The sequence below is a fragment of the Cololabis saira genome, chromosome 16 (assembly GCF_033807715.1).
Source record: "Cololabis saira isolate AMF1-May2022 chromosome 16, fColSai1.1, whole genome shotgun sequence".
Lineage (NCBI taxonomy): Eukaryota > Metazoa > Chordata > Actinopteri > Beloniformes > Belonidae > Cololabis > Cololabis saira.
In genome coordinates, this window is record NC_084602.1 from 40,192,042 (window position 1) to 40,215,991 (window position 23,950).

Here is a 23,950-nt window from a genome sequence, read left to right on the forward strand (position 1 = left end):
AATGGCATCCCCCCTGAAATAAAAACGGTCCAAATCATCCCCCCTGAAATAAAAACGGTCCAAATCATCCCCCCTGAAATAAAAACGGTCAAAATCATCCCCCCCTGAAATAAAAACGGTCCAAATCATCCCCCCTGAAATAAAAACGGTCCAAATCATCCCCCCTGAAATAAAAACGGTCCAAATCATCCCCCCTGAAATAAAAACGGTCCAAATCATCCCCCCCTGAAATAAAAACGGTCCAAATCATCCCCCCTGAAATAAAAACGGTCCAAATCATCCCCCCTGAAATAAAAACGGTCCAAATCATCCCCCCCTGAAATAAAAACGGTTAAAATCATCCCCCCCTGAAATAAAAACGGTCCAAATCATCCCCCCTGAAATAAAAACGGTCCAAATCATCCACCCTGAAATAAAAACGGTCCAAATCATCCCCCCTGAAATAAAAACGGTCCAAATCATCCCCCCCTGAAATAAAAACGGTCCAAATCATCCCCCCTGAAATAAAAACGGTCCAAATCATCCCCCCTGAAATAAAAACGGTCCAAATCATCCCCCCTGAAATAAAAACGGTCCAAATCATCCCCCCCTGAAATAAAAACGGTCCAAATCATCCCCCCCTGAAATAAAAACGGTCCAAATCATCCCCCCTGAAATAAAAACGGTCCAAATCATCCCCCCTGAAATAAAAACGGTCCAAATCATCCCCCCCTGAAATAAAAACGGTCCAAATCATCCCCCCTGAAATAAAAACGGTTAAAATCACCCCCCCCTGAAATAAAAACGGTCCAAATCATCCCCCCTGAAATAAAAACGGTTAAAATCATCCCCCCCTGAAATAAAAACGGTCCAAATCATCCCCCCTGAAATAAAAACGGTCCAAATCATCCCCCCCTGAAATAAAAACGGTCCAAATCATCCCCCCCTGAAATAAAAACGGTCCAAATCATCCCCCCCTGAAATAAAAACGGTCCAAATCATCCCCCCTGAAATAAAAACGGTCCAAATCATCCCCCCCTGAAATAAAAACGGTCCAAATCATCCCCCCCTGAAATAAAAACGGTCCAAATCATCCCCCCTGAAATAAAAACGGTCCAAATCATCCCCCTTGAAATAAAAACGGTCCAAATCATCCCCCCCTGAAATAAAAACGGTCCAAATCATCCCCCCCTGAAATAAAAACGGTCCAAATCATCCCCCCCTGAAATAAAAACGGTCCAAATCATCCCCCCCTGAAATAAAAACGGTCCAAATCATCCCCCCTGTAAAACTGCCATCCCTCCTTTCCATCCCTTATGTCATTTCATCAATGAATGTGGTTTTACTGCTATTTCAACATTTAGAGTCATCACCAGAAAAATAACTTATTTGACAATTTTCACCTGTTTCAAGTAAATTTTCACTTGAAATAAGTAGAAAAATCTGCCAGTGGAACAAGATTTATCTTCTCATTACAAGCAAAAAAATCTTGTTCCACTGGCAGATTTTTCTACTTATTTTAGGTTAAAATCTACTTGAAACAGGTGAAAATTGTTGTTTTTTCCAGTGATGAGTCTTGTTTTAAGTGTAATGAGATTTTTTTTACTAAAATGAGACATTTTAAGTAGAAATAAGACAAATATTCTTGTTAAGATTGTGAGTTTTTGCAGTGATCCATGTTACTTATCCTGTGAAGGACAGAGTCATATTGATAAGTTCAGAAAAGTGTTTTTTATTGTTGTGTTTTGATGTATTTGATGTAAGCCCAGTGGATATTTAAAGCTTACAGAAGGCTGCATTTAACTGCTGCTATGTCATTCCTGCAGTATTTCTGCAGGTGTTTTGGTCACTGCTATTATTTGTAATATATTATATTATTTGTAATCAGCACAAATTATCTGTCCCCATATGATAAAATCCACCATCCCCGCTGATTTTCTTTTACAACTCCAGTACTGGGTACATTGCATTTCCTGCACCTATTGTTGACTTTGTGATCTTTGTTACTTGGGCAGATCTGACACCTCTTTCACTTTGGTTGACCCTGTCTGCTTCTTTCCTGTGGCTTCTTTCCTCACACCTTTCCATTGCTTCAATAATGGGGGTTTGCCGTTGGGGACAGCTTTCCAGTCGACTCCTCATGTGTGGTGTGATAAGCTCCTTGGACAGATCTTTGAGGAAGAGCCGTTCTGCATTGGTGATGCCGCTCTTGAATTCTGGGTGCTGAGCCGTGAAAAAGGTGCAGGCATTCAGGGTGGCGATGTCGATTACGTTGTACCACAGCACCATGGGTGTAGGTCCAACCATCTGGTCAGGGGGGTCTACACCTCCTTTTGTCTTGTTGTAAAATGTCATCACTTCTGGTTTTTTCTTTCTGCTATTTTCATACACTACGTTGTCGTGGGGCATCATGCTCAGGAGCACAACAGCTTTCCCTTTCTTTCTGACACAGCTGTCCATGGTAAGGCTGTCGTTGAATCCAAACTCTGGGCTGTGAACCTCCCTGGACTTGGAATGCTTCATCAGAGGAGGGAGGAGGCTTGTTCTGACGTAGAGTCCCCACAATAGTGAGATCCTTCTCCAGGAGATGCTGCGCGAGAGGCACACTGGTGAAAAAGTTGTCCATGGTGATGTTGCGACCTGTGTTTCTAAAGCTACTACACAACTGCTGGGGAATGTTTTCCCCCAGATTCTTCTGAACTTGTTCCCCTGGTTGTCTCCCCGTGTAAACTATACGTCTATTGCATAGGGGATGCGTGCATCACAAACCCAGAAGATCTTTAGGCCGTACTTGGCGGGCTTGCTTGGCATGTACTGTAGAAACTTACACCGACCCCTGAATGGCACAAGCTGTTCGTCCACAGTGACACAATCACTGGGGATGAATCACGGAATGCTCTGTCCTCTTATCATCGAAGCGCAAGGTACGGCGGATGTCTTCAAATCTTCCAACAGCCATAGTGGCCTTGTACATGGGATTATGTAGAGCAGGGGTCGGCAACCCGCGGCTCCAGAGCCACATGCAGCTCTTTAGCGCCGCCCTAGTGGCTCCTGGAGCTTTTTAAAAAATGTTTGACCTTTTTTTTTTCTTTTTTTCTTCTTTTTTTCTCTTTTTTTCTTCTTATTTCCTTTTTTCTCTTTTTTCTTCTTTTTTTTCTTTTTTCTTCTTTTTTTCCTTTTTTTCCCTTTTTCCTTTCCTTTTTAATCTCGAAATTTTGACTTTTTTCTCTAAATTTTGCCTTTTTTCATAACATTTCGACTTTTTTATCGAGATTGTACTTCAACATTAATCTCGACATTTCGACTTTTTTCTAGACATTTCAACTTTTTTCTCAACATTTCGACTTTTTTCTCAAAATTTCGACTTTTTTCTCGACATTTCGACTTTTTTCTCAAAATTTTGACTTTTTTCTCGACATTTCAACTTTTTTCTCAAAGTTCATAATGAAAAAAAAATCTTCCCCCAGTTGTAACTAATATAGAAACATGCAGCATGTGTTGCCTTCATTCTAAGGCTGATACAAGACTTTTCATTTTTTGCGGCTCCAGACATATTTGTTTTTTGTGTTTTTGGTCCAATATGGCTCTAAAACATTTTGGGTTGCCGACCCCTGATGTAGAGGAATCACAAACAGCTCATGGACTGACACATCCCAGTTCTTCTCACTTCCTGCAAGCAGGGTCAATCCAATGAAGGCCAGGAATTCATCTTTGGTGACATGTTTCCATTCTTTTCTAGTTGTTGCTACTCTCCGTCCTTCAGGTTTGTGCACTTCATCACCTCTTGTATTATATCATCAGTGATAAAGAGCTCCCATGCATGTTTTGGTGAGACACTGGTCCACAGTTCATTTATTCCTGACGGCCACAGTTGATAAGAATCAAAGGTTTTCCATTGGATTCAATAGAAAATGCATGTGGGTCATTTTTGACCCACTTATGGAAGCTTGGGGTAGTAATTCAAAAACTACAATTTATAAAAATGTATAAAAGGTAAGTTATAAATGTAAATGACATTATATCAATAACATGTTTTTTGAGGAATACATGGAATATGAAATGATAACAATTTTTAATTATGAAGATATTTCAAGAAAAAAACCTCACCGGATCATTTTTGACCCACTTATGCATCTGAGGGCTAGTGGACATGGTTTCAGATGTCCTTTCTGTAGAGACATCTGAAATGAGGACAGTTCTAGAGGACATTGTTGTGGACATTGTTTCAGATATCTCTACAGAAAGGACATCTGAAACGATGACAGCTTCACAGTGAGTATAAGATAAAGCTGGTTAGCATCGTAGGTTTTTATGAGCTCATCTGATGTCAGAGGTTTGTCTTCCTCTCTGACCAGCCTTCACAAGGACGGTTGTCCCTAGGGCTGGGCGATATATCGAGATTTTAATATATATCGATATATTTTCAAACGCGATATGGTACGAGACAATATCGTTTATATCGATTAAAAAAAAAAAAAAAAAAAATTAATGATTGATTGAATTTAATTGATTTTGATATAGCTTATTTTGTGACAAATTGACTTGAATGTTTTATTTGAGATTTGCACAAATGTTTTGTTATTTGCACAACTGTCAACCTCCGTGGAAAAGTCTGCCTGTTACTGTCTACATTGTATTAATTGCACAGTGTATTTTAATTTAATTGTTATGCAGGAAAGAGATATTTGTTTTATTTTATTCAAGAAGCATTTTTATTCTATATATGCAGGCAGTTTATTTTTATGTCATTTGTTTTATACATTTTGATATTGTGCAGACCTCTGTTAATAAAGGAACCTGTGTGACATTTGGCACGAGGCTTTGTATTAAAACTGACTGTTTTTTTAAGGGTTTGCCTCAGAAAAAAATGAAGCTAACAGAGATGCTAACAGAGATGCTAACAGAGATGCTAACAGAGATGCTATGCTATAATGCTTTGGGGGAAACCCCAATTATGGCACAGAAAAAATATCGATATATATCGAGTATCAACATTCAGCTAGAAAATATCGAGATATGACTTTTGGTCCATGTCGCCCAGCCCTAGTTGTCCCCTCACTCGTCCTCTAACGTCCCAGTTCCCCGGCTCACCTTCTCGTTGACGATGCTCTTGCCGTCCCAGGCCCAGCCCCGCTTGGTGAAGTAGTTGACGGTGGCGAACTCGATGAGGGCGGAGAAGACGAAGGCGTAGCAGACGGCGATGAACCAGTCCATGGCCGTGGCGTAGGCCACTTTGGGCAGAGAGTTCCGGGCGCTGATGCTCAGCGTCGTCATGGTGAGGACGGTCGTCACGCCTGGGGGGACATGCAAGAACCGTCAGGGAGACTTTACAACACCCCTTAATGCTTCCCTCTAAAACCTCTTTAGTTAAACCTCTCCGGGCTCAAGGAGGTCTTAGCTTATATTAAACTTGAAAAGATCAGGTTCTCACTTTCAAGCTCCGGCAAAGCCTTTGACAAAACCTGGCAGCCTTTCATAAATTATTTAAACAGGACTAACATTCACCCTGAAAATAACTGAAAAGGAAATAATTAGAAATTAATGGACCAGATACTTTTATTTTCTCATTTCATTTAGCTACTTATCTATTCATTATTTCTTGTTTTTGTTTTATTTTTGATTTGGGTAGGGAGGGTTGACAGATAATACAGGGTTGTTGGATGTACTGGAGTTGAGGGGGGATGAGGGAGGATGACATCCCCCCTGAAATAAAAACAGTCCAAATCATCCCCCCTGAAATAAAAACGGTCCAAATCATCCCCCCTGAAATAAAAACGGTCCAAATCATCCCCCCCTGAAATAAAAACGGTCCAAATCATCCCCCCTGAAATAAAAACGGTCCAAATCATCCCCCCCTGAAATAAAAACGGTCCAAATCATCCCCCCCTGAAATAAAAACGGTCCAAATCATCCCCCTGTAAAACTGCCATCCCTCCTTTCCATCCCTTATGTCATTTCATCAATGAATGTGGTTTTACTGCTATTTCAACATTTAGAGTCCTCACCAGAAAAATAACACCAGAAAAATAACTTATTTGACAATTTTCACCTGTTTCAAGTAAATTTTCACTTGAAATAAGTAGAAAAATCTGCCAGTGGGACAAGATTTATCTTCTTATTACAAGCAAATAAATCTTGTTCCACTGGCAGATTTTTCTACTTATTTCAAGTGAAAATCTACTTGAAACAGGTGAAAATTGTTGTTTTTTCCAGTGATGAGTCTTGTTTTAAGTGTAATGAGATTTTTTTAACTAAAATGAGACATTTTAACTAGAAATAAGACAAATATTCTTGTTAAGATTGTGAGTTTTTGCAGTGATCCATGTTACTTATCCTGTGAAGGACAGAGTCATATTGATAAGTTCAGAAAAGTGTTTTTTATTGTTGTGTTTTGATGTATTTGATGTAAGCCCAGTGGATATTTAAAGCTTACAGAAGGCTGCATTTAACTGCTGCTATGTCATTCCTGCAGTATTTCTGCAGGTGTTTTGGTCACTGCTATTATTTGTAATATATTATATTATTTGTAATCAGCACAAATTATCTGTCCCCATATGAATAAAATCCACCACCCCCCTGATTTATTTTTACAACTCAAGTACTGGTTGTTGGAAGCCGTTCTGGCTTATGTTAAGATTTCGGTTGTTTACTATTGTAGCACCTTCTACACAACAATTGCCAAGGGAAACGCTCTGTCACCTTGAACTGTTTATTGAATTATGTTGATTGTTTCTGTATGTGAACTGAAAAAATAAATAAATAAAAGGATTTGTTAAAAAAACAAACCTCTCTGTCAGGTGTGATGCATGAACATACCACCTTTATTTTAGTTGCAGGTTGTAAAGGAATGTTTAGGAGTAAACTGCCTCAAATGAACAAGAGCCTGATCCTGAAGCTGCAGCGGCGGCTAACGCTACGCCTTCGCGGTGGACGTAAAAGGATAATGTGCTTTCCCTTTCATGTCCCGTCCCACCCGTGAACGCTAGACTCGTAGTGAAGACCACCTAAACCGAGACCAAGACCAGAGAGAATCAAGACCAAGGGCCAATCCCAATGTTCACCCTACCCACTACCACTCCACCCTCAAAATGAAGCCACAGGCGTAGGGCTTTGTAATGTTCCCTAGGGATTGGGACACCACTTATGTCACTGTGTGGTTTACGTTCGGGTACGTAAGCGGTCCTGGGCATTTCACGGATTTTTGTGAGATCAGGTTGAAAACGTTGCAGCTTCACATAGAAAGTGGGCAAAAACACGCAAACACATAAGGGAACTTACAATTTTTTAAAATACTATTATCAATCTACAATATCTAGGCCAGGGGTCGGCAACCCACGGCTCTAAAGCCGCATGCGGCTCTTTAGCGCCGCCCTAGTGGCTCCTCAAGCTTTTTCAAAAATGTTTCACCTTTTTTTCCTTTTTTTCTCTTTCTTTCTCTTTTTTTCTTCTTTTTTTCCTTTTTTTCTTCCTTTTTCCTTTCCTTTTTAATCTCGACATTTCAACTTTTTTCTCGACATTTCGACTTTTTTCTCGACATTTCAACTTTTTTCTCGACATTTCGACTTTTTTCTCAACATTTCAACTTTTTTCTCAACATTTCGACTTTTTTCTTGACATTTCGACTTTTCTCGAAATTCTGACTATTTCCTAGACATTTCGACTTTTTTCTCAACATTTCGACTTTTTTCTCAACATTTTGCCTTTCACCATTTGCCTTCATTCTAATACAAGACTTTTCATTTTTTGCAGCTCCAGACAGATTTGTTTTTGGTCCAATATGGCTCTTTCAACATTTTGGGTTGCCGACCCCTGATCTAGGCCATTCAAGCCGCGCCATGTGGAGAAACTGGGACGTTAAGCCTGATTTTTGGTTCCACGTTAAATCGACACAGAGCCTACGCCGTAGGGTAGGCGGCGGCGCGCGCCATACGGCGTAGGCTCTGCGTTGGTGTAACGCGGAACCATAAATCAGCCATTATTCTGGCGAGATCTGAAAAAACTTCGCAACAACGAGCAAGCGAGTGATTATGTACATTTACTGAGTGAATATTATGAAAGTAAAATATATATTTCTCTCTAGAAATGTAATCAAAATGCATTTTTATTGATTTTATTCACTAAAAAATGAGAAATGTTTTTTTGTTTGATTTAGTCCGCAAATGATGACGTTATGTCCACTAGCCCTCGTTGTGTCCACTAGCCCTCGTTGTGTCCACTAGCCCTCGTTGTGTCCACTAGCCCTCGTTATGTCCACTAGCCCTTGTTACGTCCACTAGCCCTCGTTATGTCCACTAGCCCTCGTTATGTCCACTAGCCCTACATGCAAAGAGGAATTGGGACACCAGTACCCTCACGGGAACGCGCAAAATTTAGGGGCGCAAAATTGGGACTGGGCCTAAGACTAGTTCAGCTCCAGACCAAAAAGAAACCTATTTATGTCCTGATCCTGCTCCTCCTAATTTTAGATATTAAAGATGGAAATTAGATTATTTACCATTATAGTTAGAGATGGGCGGTATGGACTAAAAAATGTATCACGTTCATTTCTGGCATTTATCCCGATAACGATAAAAATGACGATAAAAAAAATACCAATTCAACTCCATCTTTGTAACTATAAATCTATCTCATCTTTCTTTTTTTCTTTCTTTCTTTCTTTCTTTCTTTCTTTCTTTCTTTCTTTCTTTCTTTCTTTCTTTCTTTCTTTCTTTCTTTCTTTCTTTCTTTCTTTCTTTCTTTCCTTCCTTCCTTCCTTCCTTCCTTCCTTCCTTCCTTCCTTCCTTCCTTCCTTCCTTCCTTCCTTCCTTCCTTCCTTCCTTCCTTCCCGTACGTATCGTTTTTACCGTACCAGAACCAGATTGTCTGCTGAGCCGGGTTCACTAACGCTTATCAGGATGAATGGAAACAGCACCACAGAGGCGGCACGTGTCTCAGTGACATTCTCCTAAATGGCAGAGGGAACCGGTTCCCTGACCCGGTTCCCTGACCCGGTTCCCTGACCCGGTTCCCTGACCCGGTTCCCTGACCCCCCTTCCTCCCAGTCGGCGTGACCCCCGTCTGCTGGCCTTCTGTACCTGCAGCGCTCAGATAAAGGTTCACCTGTCAGTAGCAGCAATGCTGGCCTCTGCAGAGAGGTCTGGATTTACAGCCCCACCGCGGGGGTTTCAAAGTAAAAGCACCAAAATGTTAGGACACCGCTTTAGGAATATACAACTGATGCATGCTTTATGGTTCTGTACACCGGTACAGAGGTTCTGGAAGGAGATTTGTGAGGATTTATCCACATGGATCAACTACAGAATCCCAGTGTGCCCCACGGTATGTATATTAGGGCACCTGGGAGATATTCAAATGGAACCTAACTGGACACACCGGGTTCTCACTGCCTTATGTATCGCAAAGAAAACCATTCTAGTAAATTGGAAACAAAAGTCCAGTTTATGTATCAACCACTTTAGGAATCTTTTATCAGATCATATTAGTAGTGAGATAATGTCTGCCTCCACTGAACAACATTCGGCTGAATTGCATTCTCTCTGGTCCCCGGTTATTGGCTTCGTTACCTAGTGGGGGCGGGGGTTGGTGATCTCGTAGCCCTTGGGGTTGGGGGTCGGCTTGGGGGGTCTGGGGCCTTTGGTGGCCCCTGGGGGGCGGTGGGTTGGGCCGTGGGGCCCTGTCCCTAGCCGGTGGGGGCCTTGGGGGCCTGTGGGGGGGGTTACCTCATGGCGGTGGGGGGGGCTCGGGCGGGCGCTGCGGCGGGGTGGCACCATTCCCAGGTGTCTATGTCTTATGTTGTCAGTATGAATGGGGGGATGTTGGACCGTTTCCCCCTCCGTCTGGGGGCTCCGGCGGCGCCGGGGGCGCCCGTGGAGGTACGGTGGGGCCCTGGCCCGGCTCGGAGGGCCGGCCCCCGTCTACTGGATGGCCGGTGGTGGAACATGGGTGTCTTACCAGGGTTTGAGACGGGACTCACCGAACACGGTTCTGGCGGGAACCGACTCCCGGTTGAGCCAAAAGGAAACCTGGGACAGGATGACGGTCATGATGCAGGGAAGATACGTCTGGATCACGAAGTAGCCGATCTTCCTCTTCAGGTGGAAGTGAGCCGTCATGACGGTGTATTCACCTGTGGAGACACGGAAACACCTGGATCAGTGGATGGATGATGGATGGATGGATGGATGGATGATGGATGGATGGATGGATGATGAATGGATGATGGATGGATGGATGGATGGATGGATGGATGGATGATGAATGGATGATGGATGGATGGATGGATGGATGGATGGATGGATGGATGATGGATGGATGGATGATGGATGGATGGATGGATGGATGGATGATGGATGGATGGATGGATGGATGACGGATGGATGGATGGATGATGGATGGATGGATGGATGGATGGATGATGGATGGATGGATGGATGATGGATGGATGGATGGATGGATGACGGATGGATGGATGGATGATGGATGGATGGATGATGGATGGATGGATGGATGGATGGATGGATGATGGATGATGGATGGATGGATGATGGATGGATGGATGGATGATGGATGGATGGATGGATGGATGATGGATGGATGGATGGATGATGGATGATGGATGGATGGATGATGGATGGATGGATGGATGGATGGATGATGGATGGATGGATGGATGGATGAATGGATGAATGGATGGATGGATGGGTGATGGATGGATGGATGGATGGATGATGGATGGATGGATGGATGATGGATGGATGGATGGATGGATGGATGGGTGGATGGATGATGGATGGATGGATGGATGGATGGATGATGGATGGATGGATGGATGGATGGATGGATGGATGGATGATGGATGGATGGATGGATGGATGGATGGATGGATGATGGATGGATGGATGGATGGATGATGGATGGATGGATGGATGGATGGATGATGGATGGATGATGGATGGATGGATGGATGGATGGATGATGGATGGATGGATGGATGGATGGATGGATGGATGGATGGATGGATGGATGGATGATGGATGGATGGATGGATGGATGATGGATGGATGATGGATGGATGGATGATGGATGGATGGATGAGGGCAGGATTTCTTGACCATCATTGATCTCCATCTTCAGCAGCATTCATAAGAACTGATGTATTATATTTTGTAGAGAATCCGCTCGCCTGGATTCTTGGACCATTGGATTCTTTCATTTATTTAGCATCTATCATAATAAAATCAGTTTTTCCAGGGACTTTAGTTCATCATATAAGACAAGAAAAACAAGAAAAAAGCCCAATAAATTAATAGATATGTAATAGGAACTGGGAATACTATGAGCTTTTATTTTGGTAACAAAACAACTGTACTTTTAAAGGAAATTATTTTTTATTTTTCATGACGAAACTTCACTTTGGAGAAATTAATAAGCAGATAAAGCAAGAACTAGCAGAAAGAACTAGACAAAAATATGGAGTTCATCTACAGACCACTAGGATCTGGATTCAGACCTGCAGGTTAAAAAGTTCAACTTTACAGCAAAAATAAACACATTTTCAGTCCGGTACTAAACCAGTTCTGGTCTCCAGAATCAAGGTCCCCCTTCCAGGACAACTGTACTGGATGAATATTTTTCTACGTCGTCAGTTAAAAGTTTATAAAACGACACATTTCTGCATCACTAAGGAAGCGGTTCAAGTCTGTGATGTCACAGAGCCGTCAGTGATGTCACCAGTATATCTGAAGGGGGCGGGGCTGCCGGGCTTCCTTGCCCCGCCCCCTTTTGACCATTTATGGAGTTCCTGGGATTGGGGGGCTGAGCCAGTCTGAGTTAAAACCACATCAAGCAGAAGTAACAAAACCTGAGTTTAATTACAAACTAAAAGCTAAATAAGTAAAGTTTCCTGCGTGCGTCGGTGTCACCTCCAGTCCTCCCAACTTCATCGCCCCGCGGCGTTTCGGCCCCCGGGATCTTCATCATCATCTTCCTCCGGCTGCATCTCAAACCTTCACAGGAAACTCAAAGCTCCGCCACAGGAAATCAAAGCAACGCGAGGAGGCAGCAGAATCTGAGGAGGCGGCTTTCATCCCGCCGAGCGTCTTCGGCGACGGCTGCCGGTTCAAACGCCGAGCCGGGAGGTTATTTATATCTTCAGCTCGGGGGAAATAAACCTGCACCTTCCTGCTGCTGCACAAGCTTCACAAGCTCCTCTGACAGCTGCAGTGGCTCTTCAAATTAACAGAGTATAAAAGTTTATGAAATGACTCGGTTAAAGTTCAGATCCTGCACCAAAGTCGACCTGAAAAACTTTTGGTTTTTAAGACTGACACTAAAAACTTTGATCTTGTCTGATTTGATCTCCTGAGAGGAGAAGTTTAGCATCTGCAAGTCGGTAAAAGTACAATAAGTTTAACACATAAATCCAAACAATGAGGTGGAAATCATTCATCATGAAAACTAAGTAATGAAAATCTCAGTACCGGTAGTTATTTATTTAACAAGTCAAAAGTAGGTAAAAACCTTGATGTTGGAGGTAAGTAGGACCATGATGCAACAGTAGCCCCGCCCTCTATCAACATGCTTCTAGTGACTTAGGTTAAGTTGTTCCTCTGAGGTTTCAGATGTTTTTATATTTGAGGACAAAACGAAACATGAGACTGAGACGGGAGGTCGTCACTCCTGACCACGACTCACCTGAACAGGTAGAAACTTGAACAGAACAGAAACATTCATGGAAGAACGTGAACGACATATAAACCCCTTAAATCAGTGATTCTTAACCATAGGGCCGCAGCCCAAACTTGGGCCGCAAGCGCCACCTAGAGGGCTGCAAAAAAATTCTGTTTTGTACGTGTGGGCCGCGGGACTGCATAGCAACTCCCGACCACATGGTGGCGCTAATGCATTAGTCAGTTGTTACTTTAACCAGGTCCATAAATGAGGAGAAGAAGACACTCAGGGCCAAATCCACAAAGAACAGATTGCGCCCACAAATAGCGCTGTGAATTGCGCCGCATTTGCGCCCGCAATTTGCCCCGCTTTAAGGTCCTATTCACAAAAGATTTTGCTCTAATGATATGCCGGCGCAAACACGCCCATAAAGTTTTGCAGCTGAGTGCAATTTTCCCTTGTCTGAGTAAGTGAGCGGAGCTCTTTCCAGCAGGCCCGGTTCTACGAGGGTGCATAAGCATTGCACCCTCAGTTTATGTGTTTGCATGCTCAGTTGAAAACACGAAAAGAAAACTGACAAATGCGCGCGCGTCAGCCTGGTTTATGGTTCCGCGTTAAATCGACGGCGTAGGATACGCGGCGACGCGCACCGTACATTCGCATCCCCGCGTGTCCTACGTCGTAAGCTCTGCGTTGGTGCAACGCGGAACCATAAACCAGCCAGTGTCCGTCACTCATCTGCCTCCAGCAGTTTCCTGCACCAGCAAGACGCTGCTCTCTGCTGCTCCGTTAACAAAGTAACGATGGATATTCGGAAGTGGGTCAAGCACAACCACGCCAGCAAGTTTACAGGACTGTCTCAGAAAATTAGAATATTGTGATAAAGTCCTTTATTTTCTGTAATGCAATTAAAAAAAAAACAAAAATGTCATACATTCTGGATTCATTACAAATCAACTGAAATATTGCAAGCCTTTTATTATTTTAATATTGCTGATTATGGTTTACAGTTTAAGATTAAGATTCCCAGAATATTCTAATTTTTTGAGATAGGATATTTGAGTTTTCTTAAGCTGTAAGCCATGATCAGCAATATTAAAATAATAAAAGGCTTGCAATTTTTCAATGATTTTTAATGAATCCAGGATGTATGACATAAGCTAATGAAATGTCAAATGTTAAGAGGCTGTGCGCATTTACGCACAAGGCACAGCACCGGTAACTTCATTAACACCGGATCGGGATCAGATCAGGATCTGACGGTAATTCATGTTCTGTGTTTTGCTAAACACACCTACAGATCAGCTGTTAAACACACACATTGTAGATTTATATGTTTATATGGTGGAATTGTTTGTAATAAAGCAGCCCCTTACTGTATGGATGAATCCAGAGCTCCGTCCTGTTATTTTTATTTTTAAATCCGAGATAAGTCCACAACCCCACTTGATCTGACTGTTTACAGTCATGTCTGAATGTAGATTTCACCCTTAGTATCATTCAGTATCACACAGGCTTGAATGATATTGAAGAGAGAGAGAAACAGAGACAGACGGGGAGTGAGGAGTGAGTTTGCGCGCAGTTAATACACGCTTCGAAAAGACGGTATTTGCTCCACTATTTTTGCGTGTGGCAAATAGCGCTGGCCTTTGTGAATTAGTTTGTGGTGCAATTCGCCCTTTGCAGGTGCTTTGTGAATTAGACGCTCTCTTTTTGTCTCATTTGCACCGGTTTAGCGGCCGCAAAAGCCGCGCAATCCTTTTGTGGATTTGACCCTCAGTACGCTAACACGATGGAGCAATATTTAAAACAGAAAAATGAAGACGACAACCCCCTGAAAGTAAATTTTTGTGTAAATGGATGGATGGATGGATGGATGGATGGATGAATGGATGGATGGATGATGGATGATGGATGGATGGATGGATGGATGGATGATGGATGATGGATGGATGGATGGATGGATGGATGAATGGATGGATGGATGGATGGATGGATGGATGGATGATGGATGGATGGATGGGGTCTGGTCGTGGGACCGGGTTTTGACCCGGTACCTGCTGGTTCTGGTTCTGGTTCTGGTTCTGGTTCTGGTTCTGGTTCTGGTTCTGGTCCTACTCACCGGTGCTGGACCGGATGGTCTCCTTGCCGACCGTCTGGCCCACCAGGTCGTACTGGTTCAGTCTGGATCCGTCGGCCGCCACGTCCACCGACTGGGACGCGTTCCTGGTCCAGATGTAGGTGACCTCCGTCTTGGTGTAGGCGTCTGTGGAGACGGGAACCAGTTACCATGGCAACACCATACCAACACCATAGCAATACCATAGCAACACCATAGCAACGCCATAGCAACACCATAGCAACACCATAGCAACGCCATAGCAATACCATAGCAACACCATGGAAACGCCATAGCAACACCATAGCAACACCATAGCAACGAGTTGGAGACAGGATGGAGACAGGATCCAGGAAGCGGTCCTGGGAAACCGAACCGATATCCGTCCCGTTGACCAACCCGGAGACTTCACCAGTGTTACCGCAGCAGCTGGTACTGATGCTGCGTGTGATGTCATCAGTTGTTGCTAGGCTACAGACACAACATCCCCGGGCGTTTCTAGCCGTCGCCGGCGGTTACCATCACAGAAAACTGAACGTTGGATTTGTTTCATGGACCTGGTCTCTCAAGGATCAGGATCTGGTCTCTGACACTTACAGCTGCCGAACTTGAGGGGACAAGAGTGGGAGTCCATGGGGAAATCCTCCAGGTGCATTGGACACTCAGCTTGAACCGTCAACCTGCAGGAGACACAAGAGACACCGGTCAGAGACGTTCAGGCGTAGAAGAAGACCTCTGGTCTGCAAGGAGACTTCCCTCCTCGTCCTCATTTGTTGTAACGGTTCTCAAGGTTTGAGGTTAATTAACCTTTAAACTTGTTTTTGTCCTTATGAGGCTGTCACATGCTTTGTAAACAGATGTCACAAACAGCCACTTCCCAATCTACTCAGGGTCTTGGTTCAATCACTCTACTGTAGTGTCATGACTCAATCACACGTTATCACTTCCACCCATTGTCTACTGTTCGCTGTTCACTGTCCATATACGGTCAGTTCCTGTCAAGTTTCTCAATAAAACCATCATGCAGGAGGAGGGTACTTTGGGAAGCATTTCTGTAGCCCCTGTTGCTCTGCTCTCCCCCTTCTGCAGAAGTGCGTTAAAACCATTCCAGGCAGTCTCTGTTGTCTTTCCTCGTTAGGAATTTATGTAATGTTGATTTCGACCTAACATTTTCTGGTGCCGAAACCCGGGACCCAAGATCTGTGGCGTCAGGACGACGTGGGATCAAGTGGCCGCTTAAAACTGTCGACAGCCGTTCCGATTTCAGCGACGAGGCCATGGTCCTGCGCCAATCCGAGGTCCGGTAACGGGTCCCCGTCGAGCCAGGACTGGACCTAGGGACTGGTAAGAGAAACTCCTCTCGATAAATACCTGGGGTATTAAATATGTTAAAGTATTTTATGGTAAAATACGAGGGTCTGGAACCCACTGTAAAGTCAGGGACTTAAAAGTAATGTTATGGAAAAAACGAGAGGAGGTTTCTATTGGAATGGCTTTTTGTCTAATGTTTGTTTTTGTCTAATGTTTTTGTCTAATGTTCATGATTGAAACTGTTTTTTGACAATGTTGCGGTTTCCAAAATTATGAAGTAAAGTTTCCATTGTTCACTAAATTAATCAGCGCTAAAACCAAACTGTCAAAACGGAAACCTATGAGCTGAAAGAAAATTAAGAAAGTCAAAAAGATCGCTAAAATAACAAATAAATGGTTAAACTAAAACTTATTGCGAACCTAAAGTAATTTCCAAAAGACTCTTAGTCGACGGGAGACGTCCCTAAAAATAGGTAAAAAAAGACTGTGGAAAAATATTGTGCGAAATAATATACGGAACTTAAAAGATTAAAATAAAGTAATTTAAGGCTAAAAGCAAAACTGATTAAACGTTCAAAATGGGAAATTGGTGGAAAGTAGAGAAAAAGGAGCTGCTGCAAAGCTGCAGCAGGGCCAAAGGTCATGGTGTGGTGTGTGTGTGTGTGTGTGTGTGTGTGTGTGTGTGTGTGTGTGTGTGTGTGTGTGTGTGTGTGTGTGTGTGTGTGTGTGTGTGTGTGTGTGTGTGTGTGTGTGTGTGTGTAAGCGCGCTCCGTTGCCTGTCTGGCTGCGTGTTCACAGGAAGCTGCATGGGTGAGAGGCCTGTTGAATCCTGAGAGGGAAGTGATCTTCTCATTTTGGGACTAGATGTCCATGGGTTGAGTGTTGAATTTCCTATGGGCCTCTCTGTTGACGTTTTTGTTAAAATGATACAAATGACTGGCTTCTTTAGATGGTGTGATCTGTGTCTGACGAGGGAGACTTTTTGTCTGCTGGACAACACAAAAGCTTCAGAGGACGTTTTGTTTGGTGTTTAAGTGAGAAGCTCCCATCTTGGAAAAGATATAGAAGTGAAGTAATAAAGTCTTTTTGAATCATTCTAAGCCCTGAATGCAGGCGTAGTGACGTAGAATTGTCAAATTAGTTTAATTCACCGTTCCAATGGTTGCAGATTACTTTTGTAATACAGTATTTGGCCCGGTCTTTGTGCGTTTTGATCGTATGAAAATGTAACAATAAGTTATTGTTTATACATATATAAGTTCACTAAGAACTATTGTTTTACATTGCAGGAGAGTTGCTGCATGCACAGTTTTGTGTGTGAGGCACCCGAGCATGAACGGTTGGGACCGTTATGTGATTAACCGTTTTGTCACTGGACCGTTATGTTATTAACTCATGTGTTGTTACTCTAATAAAAACCATAACCCACTTGGGTTGAAATAAGAAAATTCTGTAGTCCTTGACTAAGATAGGAGACAGAATTTAACGGGTTTTGCCACACCAAGTAATCTAATCTAAGGTGACGGCGGGGGGATCTGAGGGACATAGAGATAACCGACCCTAGAGAATCATTAAGTTAGACCCCCGACCTGCCAGGGTGCAAAGGTCAAGAAGTGGGAGAACCACTTATCTGGGGAGAGGTCAGGACTCTGGCAGCCCTGACCCTTCCAGGGAAAGGTAAAGAAGAAGAGGATAATGACAACGAGACCTCTATCCCTGTTGAAATCCAACTCAAATTCTAGTTGACATGCAAACCAATACCTGTTCCCCCTGGTGGCTAAATTGAGCCATGGGAAGTCCCATGTCTCAACAGGAGGGAGGCAAGGTATAGTACACAAAGTATAAGTATCAATACCTGGAACCGGTTTGGTGGAAAAGGTGTAACTGAGACCTCCGTCCACAAGGCCTGGTTCACATCATTGAGGTTCCAAACTTCCAGACTCATAACGAGCCAGAATCTGTTTACCTGGGTTTTTTAATAAAGAGAATAAAGAAGCTAGCAGCACCTCATGGTGTAGAGCAGCGTGCCGTCCTCCATGATGCGCAGCAGCTTGTTGGGCATGGTCATGTTGTGGGCCACCGACTTCTTGCCGTTGTGGAAGAAAGTGTCGGGCGTCCAGATCTTGCTGGCCATCAGGTTGTTGAGCGGCAGGATGTTCATGGGCCCGTGGAACTTCAGACGCTCGTCCTTCCAGCTCTGCCGGAAGAATACGTCCACCGTGTACTCCTGTGGGGGAGAGGGGGAGGGGCTTAGTGAGGGGGAGGGGCTTAGTGGTGAGGTGGGACAGAGGGGGAGGGGCTTAGTGATGAGGTCATCGTTCACGCCCCGCCGCGGGCGTGGCCTGAACACAAACGCACCTCGGCCGAGTCTTTGACGCGAATGAGCGTTTTATTTACATCCTTCTAACTTTCTGAACGTTGTTCAGACGACCTCAGTGATCAACTGCAGAGGACATCCATCCATTATCCATCCATCCATATGTCCATCTATCTGTCCATCCATCCATCCATCCAACCAACCATCCATCCATCTCATCCATCCATCCATCCATCTTTCTATCCATCTATCATTCCATTCATTCATTCATCCATTCATCCATCTTTCCATCCATCTATCATCCATCCATCATCCATCCATCCATCTATCATCCATCCATCATCCATCCATCCATCCATCATCCATCCATCATCCATCCATTCATCCATCCATCATCCATCCATCCACCCATCCTTCATCCTTCCATCAATCCATCCATCCATCTTTCTATCCATCCATCCATCCATCCATCCATCCATCCATCCATCCATCCACCCATCCTTCATCCATCCATCATCCATCCATCCATCCATCCATCCATCCATCCATCCATCATCCATCCATCCATCCATCCATCCATCCATCCATCCATCCATCCACCTCCTCCAACCCTGGATCCAGACCTTCAGAATCAGGGACCAAGAGCAGTCCAGACCCAGTCCAACCTTGCACAAAAATACTATTAATAAACTATTTAAAATTCTATTCTTGATCATTACCTTTGTAAAAAGTGTCAGGATTTGACATTTTCCTGTTTTATTTTGAAGCCCATGTCTTTGTGTTTAATTCTGTCTAGACCTTCCTGTCCCCATCTGCCCTGATCGTCTACACTTGTGTCTCGTTACCTTTGTGTAGATCTGGTCTTGTCTTTCCCCTGGTCCCTGCTGGTCCGGACTGTTTCTACCTCCATGTTTCCAGTCAGGTTTTTGTAATTTATACAATTCTTGTTCATGTCTTGGTTTTTGTATCCTGCTCAGCAGCATTTTTTGTTTTCTTTGAGTTAATAAATCACAGTTTTTGGGAACTCCTGCATCTGGGTCCTACTACAACCTCCCTGCCAGAACGGACCAGCCATCATGGACCCAGTGGGAGAAAGTTTTGCCTTTTGGAAATTCTGCTTCCAGGAAGGAAGAAAAAAAAGGCCCTGTTGGCAGGAGCCAGATTCAACCTTCCGGGGATCACGCCTGGCTTTAGGTGGGGCCAAGAGCGGTCAGGCCATCTTCTCGCAGAGATGGGAACAATGTCGGCGTTTTTGGTTTTCTTTGAGTTAATAAATCACAGTTTTTGCTCCTGCTCTCCTGCTTTCCTGCTCTCCTGCATCTGGGTCCTCACTACAACCTTCATGACAAAAAGTTGTTAGAGGAGCTTGAGGCTCCTTTTTAGAAATGAGACTCTCTAGCGCCACCCTTCACCACGACGGTCGTTGGGGGTACTGCAGCCAACAGTGAAGCCGGCACGGGAGAACGGGGAGAACGTGCATGCAGCGTCATGTGACGTCACATCCACAGGACAGCGCGGGAAATTCGGGACCGAATTGCAGCACATTTTGCAGCACACAGCCTGTTCAAGGCAAAGGAGAGATACACTAGAGGGCTCATTCTTTTTGGTTTGGAACGCTTCATCTGACATTATTACTAGAAAACTTAAAACGTATACGGATTTTTTTCATAAATCCTGCCACAATCCGGCCTCAAGCTCCTTTAAAGAACTCAGTATTAGTTGATAGAAGCTCATTTAACATGAACTATACGTCATTACGACCACTGGTGCATGTAAACCTGGTCTTGACCGCCCCTCCATCCCCTCATCCCCCCGTCCTCCCCGTCCCCCGTCCTCGGCCTCAGGTGCAGCTGGTTGCGTGACTGCACTGCGTCCAGATGTGACGCCGGGTCGGTTCTGACCCGTCAGCGCCAGCTGCTGCCTGAGGCGACTGCCAGACGGAGTTTCCATCAAAATCCTGGAGACGTTTCCCTTCGTCGCAGTTCAGACACGTCTCCTGCTGGTCCCCACTCGTTCTCACAGGAGCCACGAGTTTCAGTTACTAGTCCTGGTTTCAGTTCTACTAGTCCTGGTTTCAGTTCTACTAGTCCTGGTTTCAGTTACTAGTCCTGGTTTCAGTTCTACTAGTCCTGGTTTCAGCTCTACTAGTCCTGGTTTCAGTTCTACTAGTCCTGGTTTCAGTTACTAGTCCTGGTTTCAGTTCTACTAGTCCTGGTTTCAGCTCTACTAGTCCTGGTTTCAGTTCTACTAGTCCTGGTTTCAGTTACTAGTCCTGGTTTCAGTTCTACTAGTCCTGGTTTCAGTTACTAGTCCTGGTTTCAGTTACTAGTCCTGGTTTCAGATCTACTAGTCCTGGTTTCAGTTCTACTAGTCCTGGTTTCAGTTCTACTAGTCCTGATTTCAGGTTTACTAGTCCTGGTTTCAGCTCTACTAGTCCTGGTTTCAGTTCTACTAGTCTTGGTTTCAGTTCTACTAGTCCTAGTTACAGTTACTAGTCCTGGTTTCAGTTACTAGTCCTGGTTTCAGTTACTAGTCCTGGTTTCAGTTTTACTAGTCCTGGTTTCAGTTCTACTAGTCCTGGTTTCAGTAACTAGTCCTGGTTTCAGTTACTAGTCCTGGTTTCAGTTACTAGTCCTGGTTTCAGTTCTACTAGTCCTGGTTTCAGTTCTACTAGTCCTGGTGTCAGTTCTACTAGTCCTGGTTTCAGGTTTACTAGTCCTGGTTTCAGCTCTACTAGTCCTGGTTTCAGTTCTACTAGTCCTGGTTTCAGTTCTACTAGTCCTGGTTTCAGTTCTACTAGTCCTGGTTTCAGTTACTAGTCCTGGTTTCAGTTCTACTAGTCCTGGTTTCAGTTCTACTAGTCCTGGTTACAGTTACTAGTCCTGGTTTCAGTTACTAGTCCTGGTTTCAGTTACTAGTCCTGGTTTCAGTTACTAGTCCTGGTTTCAGTAACTAGTCCTGGTTTCAGTTACTAGTCCTGGTTTCAGTTACTAGTCCTGGTTTCAGTTACTAGTCCTGGTTTCAGCTCTACTAGTCCTGGTTCCAGTTCTACTAGTCCTGGTTTCAGTTCTACTAGTCCTGGTTTCAGTTACTAGTCCTGGTTTCAGTTCTACTAGTCCTGGTTTCAGGTCTACTAGTCCTGGTTTCAGTAACTAGTCCTGGTTTCAGTTCTACTAGTCCTGGTTTCAGGTCTACTAGTCCTGGTTTCAGTTCTACTAGTCCTGGTTTCAGTTACTAGTCCTGGTTTCAGCTCTACTAGTCCTGGTTCCAGTTCTACTAGTCCTGGTTTCAGATCTACTAGTCCTGGTTTCAGTTCTACTAGTCCTGGTTTCAGTTCTACTAGTCCTGGTTTCAGTTCTACTAGTCCTGGTTTCAGTTACTAGTCCTGGTTTCAGCTCTACTAGTCCTGGTTTCAGTTCTACTAGTCCTGGTTTCAGTTCTACTAGTCCTGGTTTCTACTAGTCCTGGTTTCAGCTCTACTAGTCCTGGTTTCAGTTCTACTAGTCCTGGTTTCAGTTCTACTAGTCCTGGTTCCAGTTCTACTAGTCCTGGTTTCAGTTACTAGTCCTGGTTTCAGTTCTACTAGTCCTGGTTTCAGTTCTACTAGTCCTGGTTTCAGGTCTACTAAATGTGATTGTTTACCGGCGGAGAACTGTTCTGGTTCTGATCTTCAACCTGCAACCTTTGCCGGGTCGTTCCTGGTCAGGAACCGTTCCGTTCCCCCCACCGCTGAAGCGTGATAAAATCCTTCATGATTAAACACGTGTCGGATCTCCGGAGCTGGACGGAGATGATCAGATATCATTTTTAATAACACACATTGGACCGGTTTAGTTTCCCTTGGCAACAGGACAAGAAGCACGTAAACCTGACACCATTCATGTCTCCGTCTACCTGCACCGTGATGGAGAGAATAAAGAAACCAGCAGGAGAGTCTGGTCCTGGAGCTGCCGGGTTTAAACACTACAAGTTCATGGTTTTCATATTTCTACCAAATCTAAATCCATTCAGGATCTTTTTAAGCTTCATTGTTACGTCCGACGGCGATCAGTCACAAGAACCATCATCAGGTCTTAAACATCCGTCTGTAGAGAGTCTGTAACGGACCAATGGGGGTCCAGCGGCTGCTCCGGCCCTGGAAACCCATCCGGACCGCTTTAATGTCTTCCAACGGTCCGGTTTCCCTCAACTCTGGAGGTCCTGAAGGCAACGCAGTCCTCAGGTGTCTCCTAAACCAATCCAGACCCGACCGAAGCAGCCCCTTCTGCAGGCGCTGGTCCCCAAGGGTCCCCATGGGTCCCAGTGGGTCCCGATGGGTCCCAGTGGGTGCACATGGGTCCCCATGGGTCCCCATGGGTCCCCGTAGGTGCACATGGGTCCCCATAGGTCCCCTTGGGTCCACATGGGTCCCCGTGGGTGTACATGGGTCCCCTTGGGTCCCCGTGGGTGCACATGGGTCCCCTTGGGTGCACATGGGTCCCCTTGGGTCCCCGTGGGTGCACATGGGTCCCCTTGGGTTCCCGTGGGTGCACATGGGTCCCCGTGGGTCCCCTTGGGTCCCCGTGGGTGCACATGGGTCCCCTTGGGTTCCTGTGGGTGCACATGGGTCCCCGTGGGTCCCCTTGGGTCCCCGTGGGTGCACATGGGTCAAGACCCATGCTTGTACTGTTTAGCCAGGCCCAAGGGAACTCTGGGTAATAGCGGGGTTCCCGTGGGAACATCACTCTTAGAGGAGCCGGTCGTGGAGAGGGAGGTCTGGACCGTTCTGATTAGACCAGAGACCCAGAACCAGAGGGTGGCTTTATCTAACAACCTGGACTAGACTAGACTATAATGGACTGGACTGGACTAGAATGGACTAGACTGGACTATAATGGACTGGACTAGACTAGACTGGACTAGACTAGACTATAATGGACTGGACTGGACTAGAATGGACTAGACTGGACTATAATGGACTGGACTAGACTAGACTGGACTAGACTAGACTAGACTAGACTAAAATCGATGTCCCCCGATGGGACAGTTTTTGCCGGATAGACAATAGACTCCTGGAAACATTGGAGGCCGTTGTGTTTGGCGATCCTGTCTGTCGAGGACGTTGAAGATGCTTCATAATTGGATTTATGATAGCAGGATTTCTGCTAATTGGAGTGGGGGGATTCCTAGTCTATCGACAAACGCGTAAGTCGTCGACAGCTGTTTTGGCCCTTTCTGAGCTGCCGGACGAGGCTGAGGGGATAAGCTCTGCGACCAACACTCAGACTCTAACGTTGGGAGAGCAAAACCGCAAGCTGGATGTGATTCTTGAACAGAATCACAGATAGCGGCGGTTTTTGAGCTCATTGGCAAGATGGATAAGACCTTGGAGAAGTTGGAAGCTCGGCTTGGCGGGAATTGACCACAAATTCGTCTGTTTGGAGTCGCCATTGAGGAACCAGAGACTGAAGGCAGACGGAAAATTACTGGAATCCGCCTGTTACTTTTCAATACAATTGTTGATTCTATAATCTGACCTTGACAGAGCAGCTTGGCCGGCTGCTCCAGTCACAATC

The 23,950-nt window shown here is 44.6% G+C and overlaps 1 protein-coding gene across 1 annotated transcript in view; it reads right to left on the reverse strand.

Moving 5' to 3' along the window:
• The window catches only part of gabra2a (gamma-aminobutyric acid type A receptor subunit alpha2a), a 42,800-nt gene that overhangs the window by 7,889 nt on the left and 10,961 nt on the right, over positions 1–23,950 (reverse strand). The window contains exons 4-8 of the mRNA XM_061744080.1: positions 18,085–18,305; positions 15,365–15,447; positions 14,771–14,914; positions 9,953–10,105; positions 5,071–5,273 (exon numbers count right to left, since the gene is read on the reverse strand). Of these exons, the coding sequence (XP_061600064.1) occupies positions 5,071–5,273; positions 9,953–10,105; positions 14,771–14,914; positions 15,365–15,447; positions 18,085–18,305 (804 nt within the window). The remainder of the gene's footprint in view (positions 1–5,070; positions 5,274–9,952; positions 10,106–14,770; positions 14,915–15,364; positions 15,448–18,084; positions 18,306–23,950) is intronic.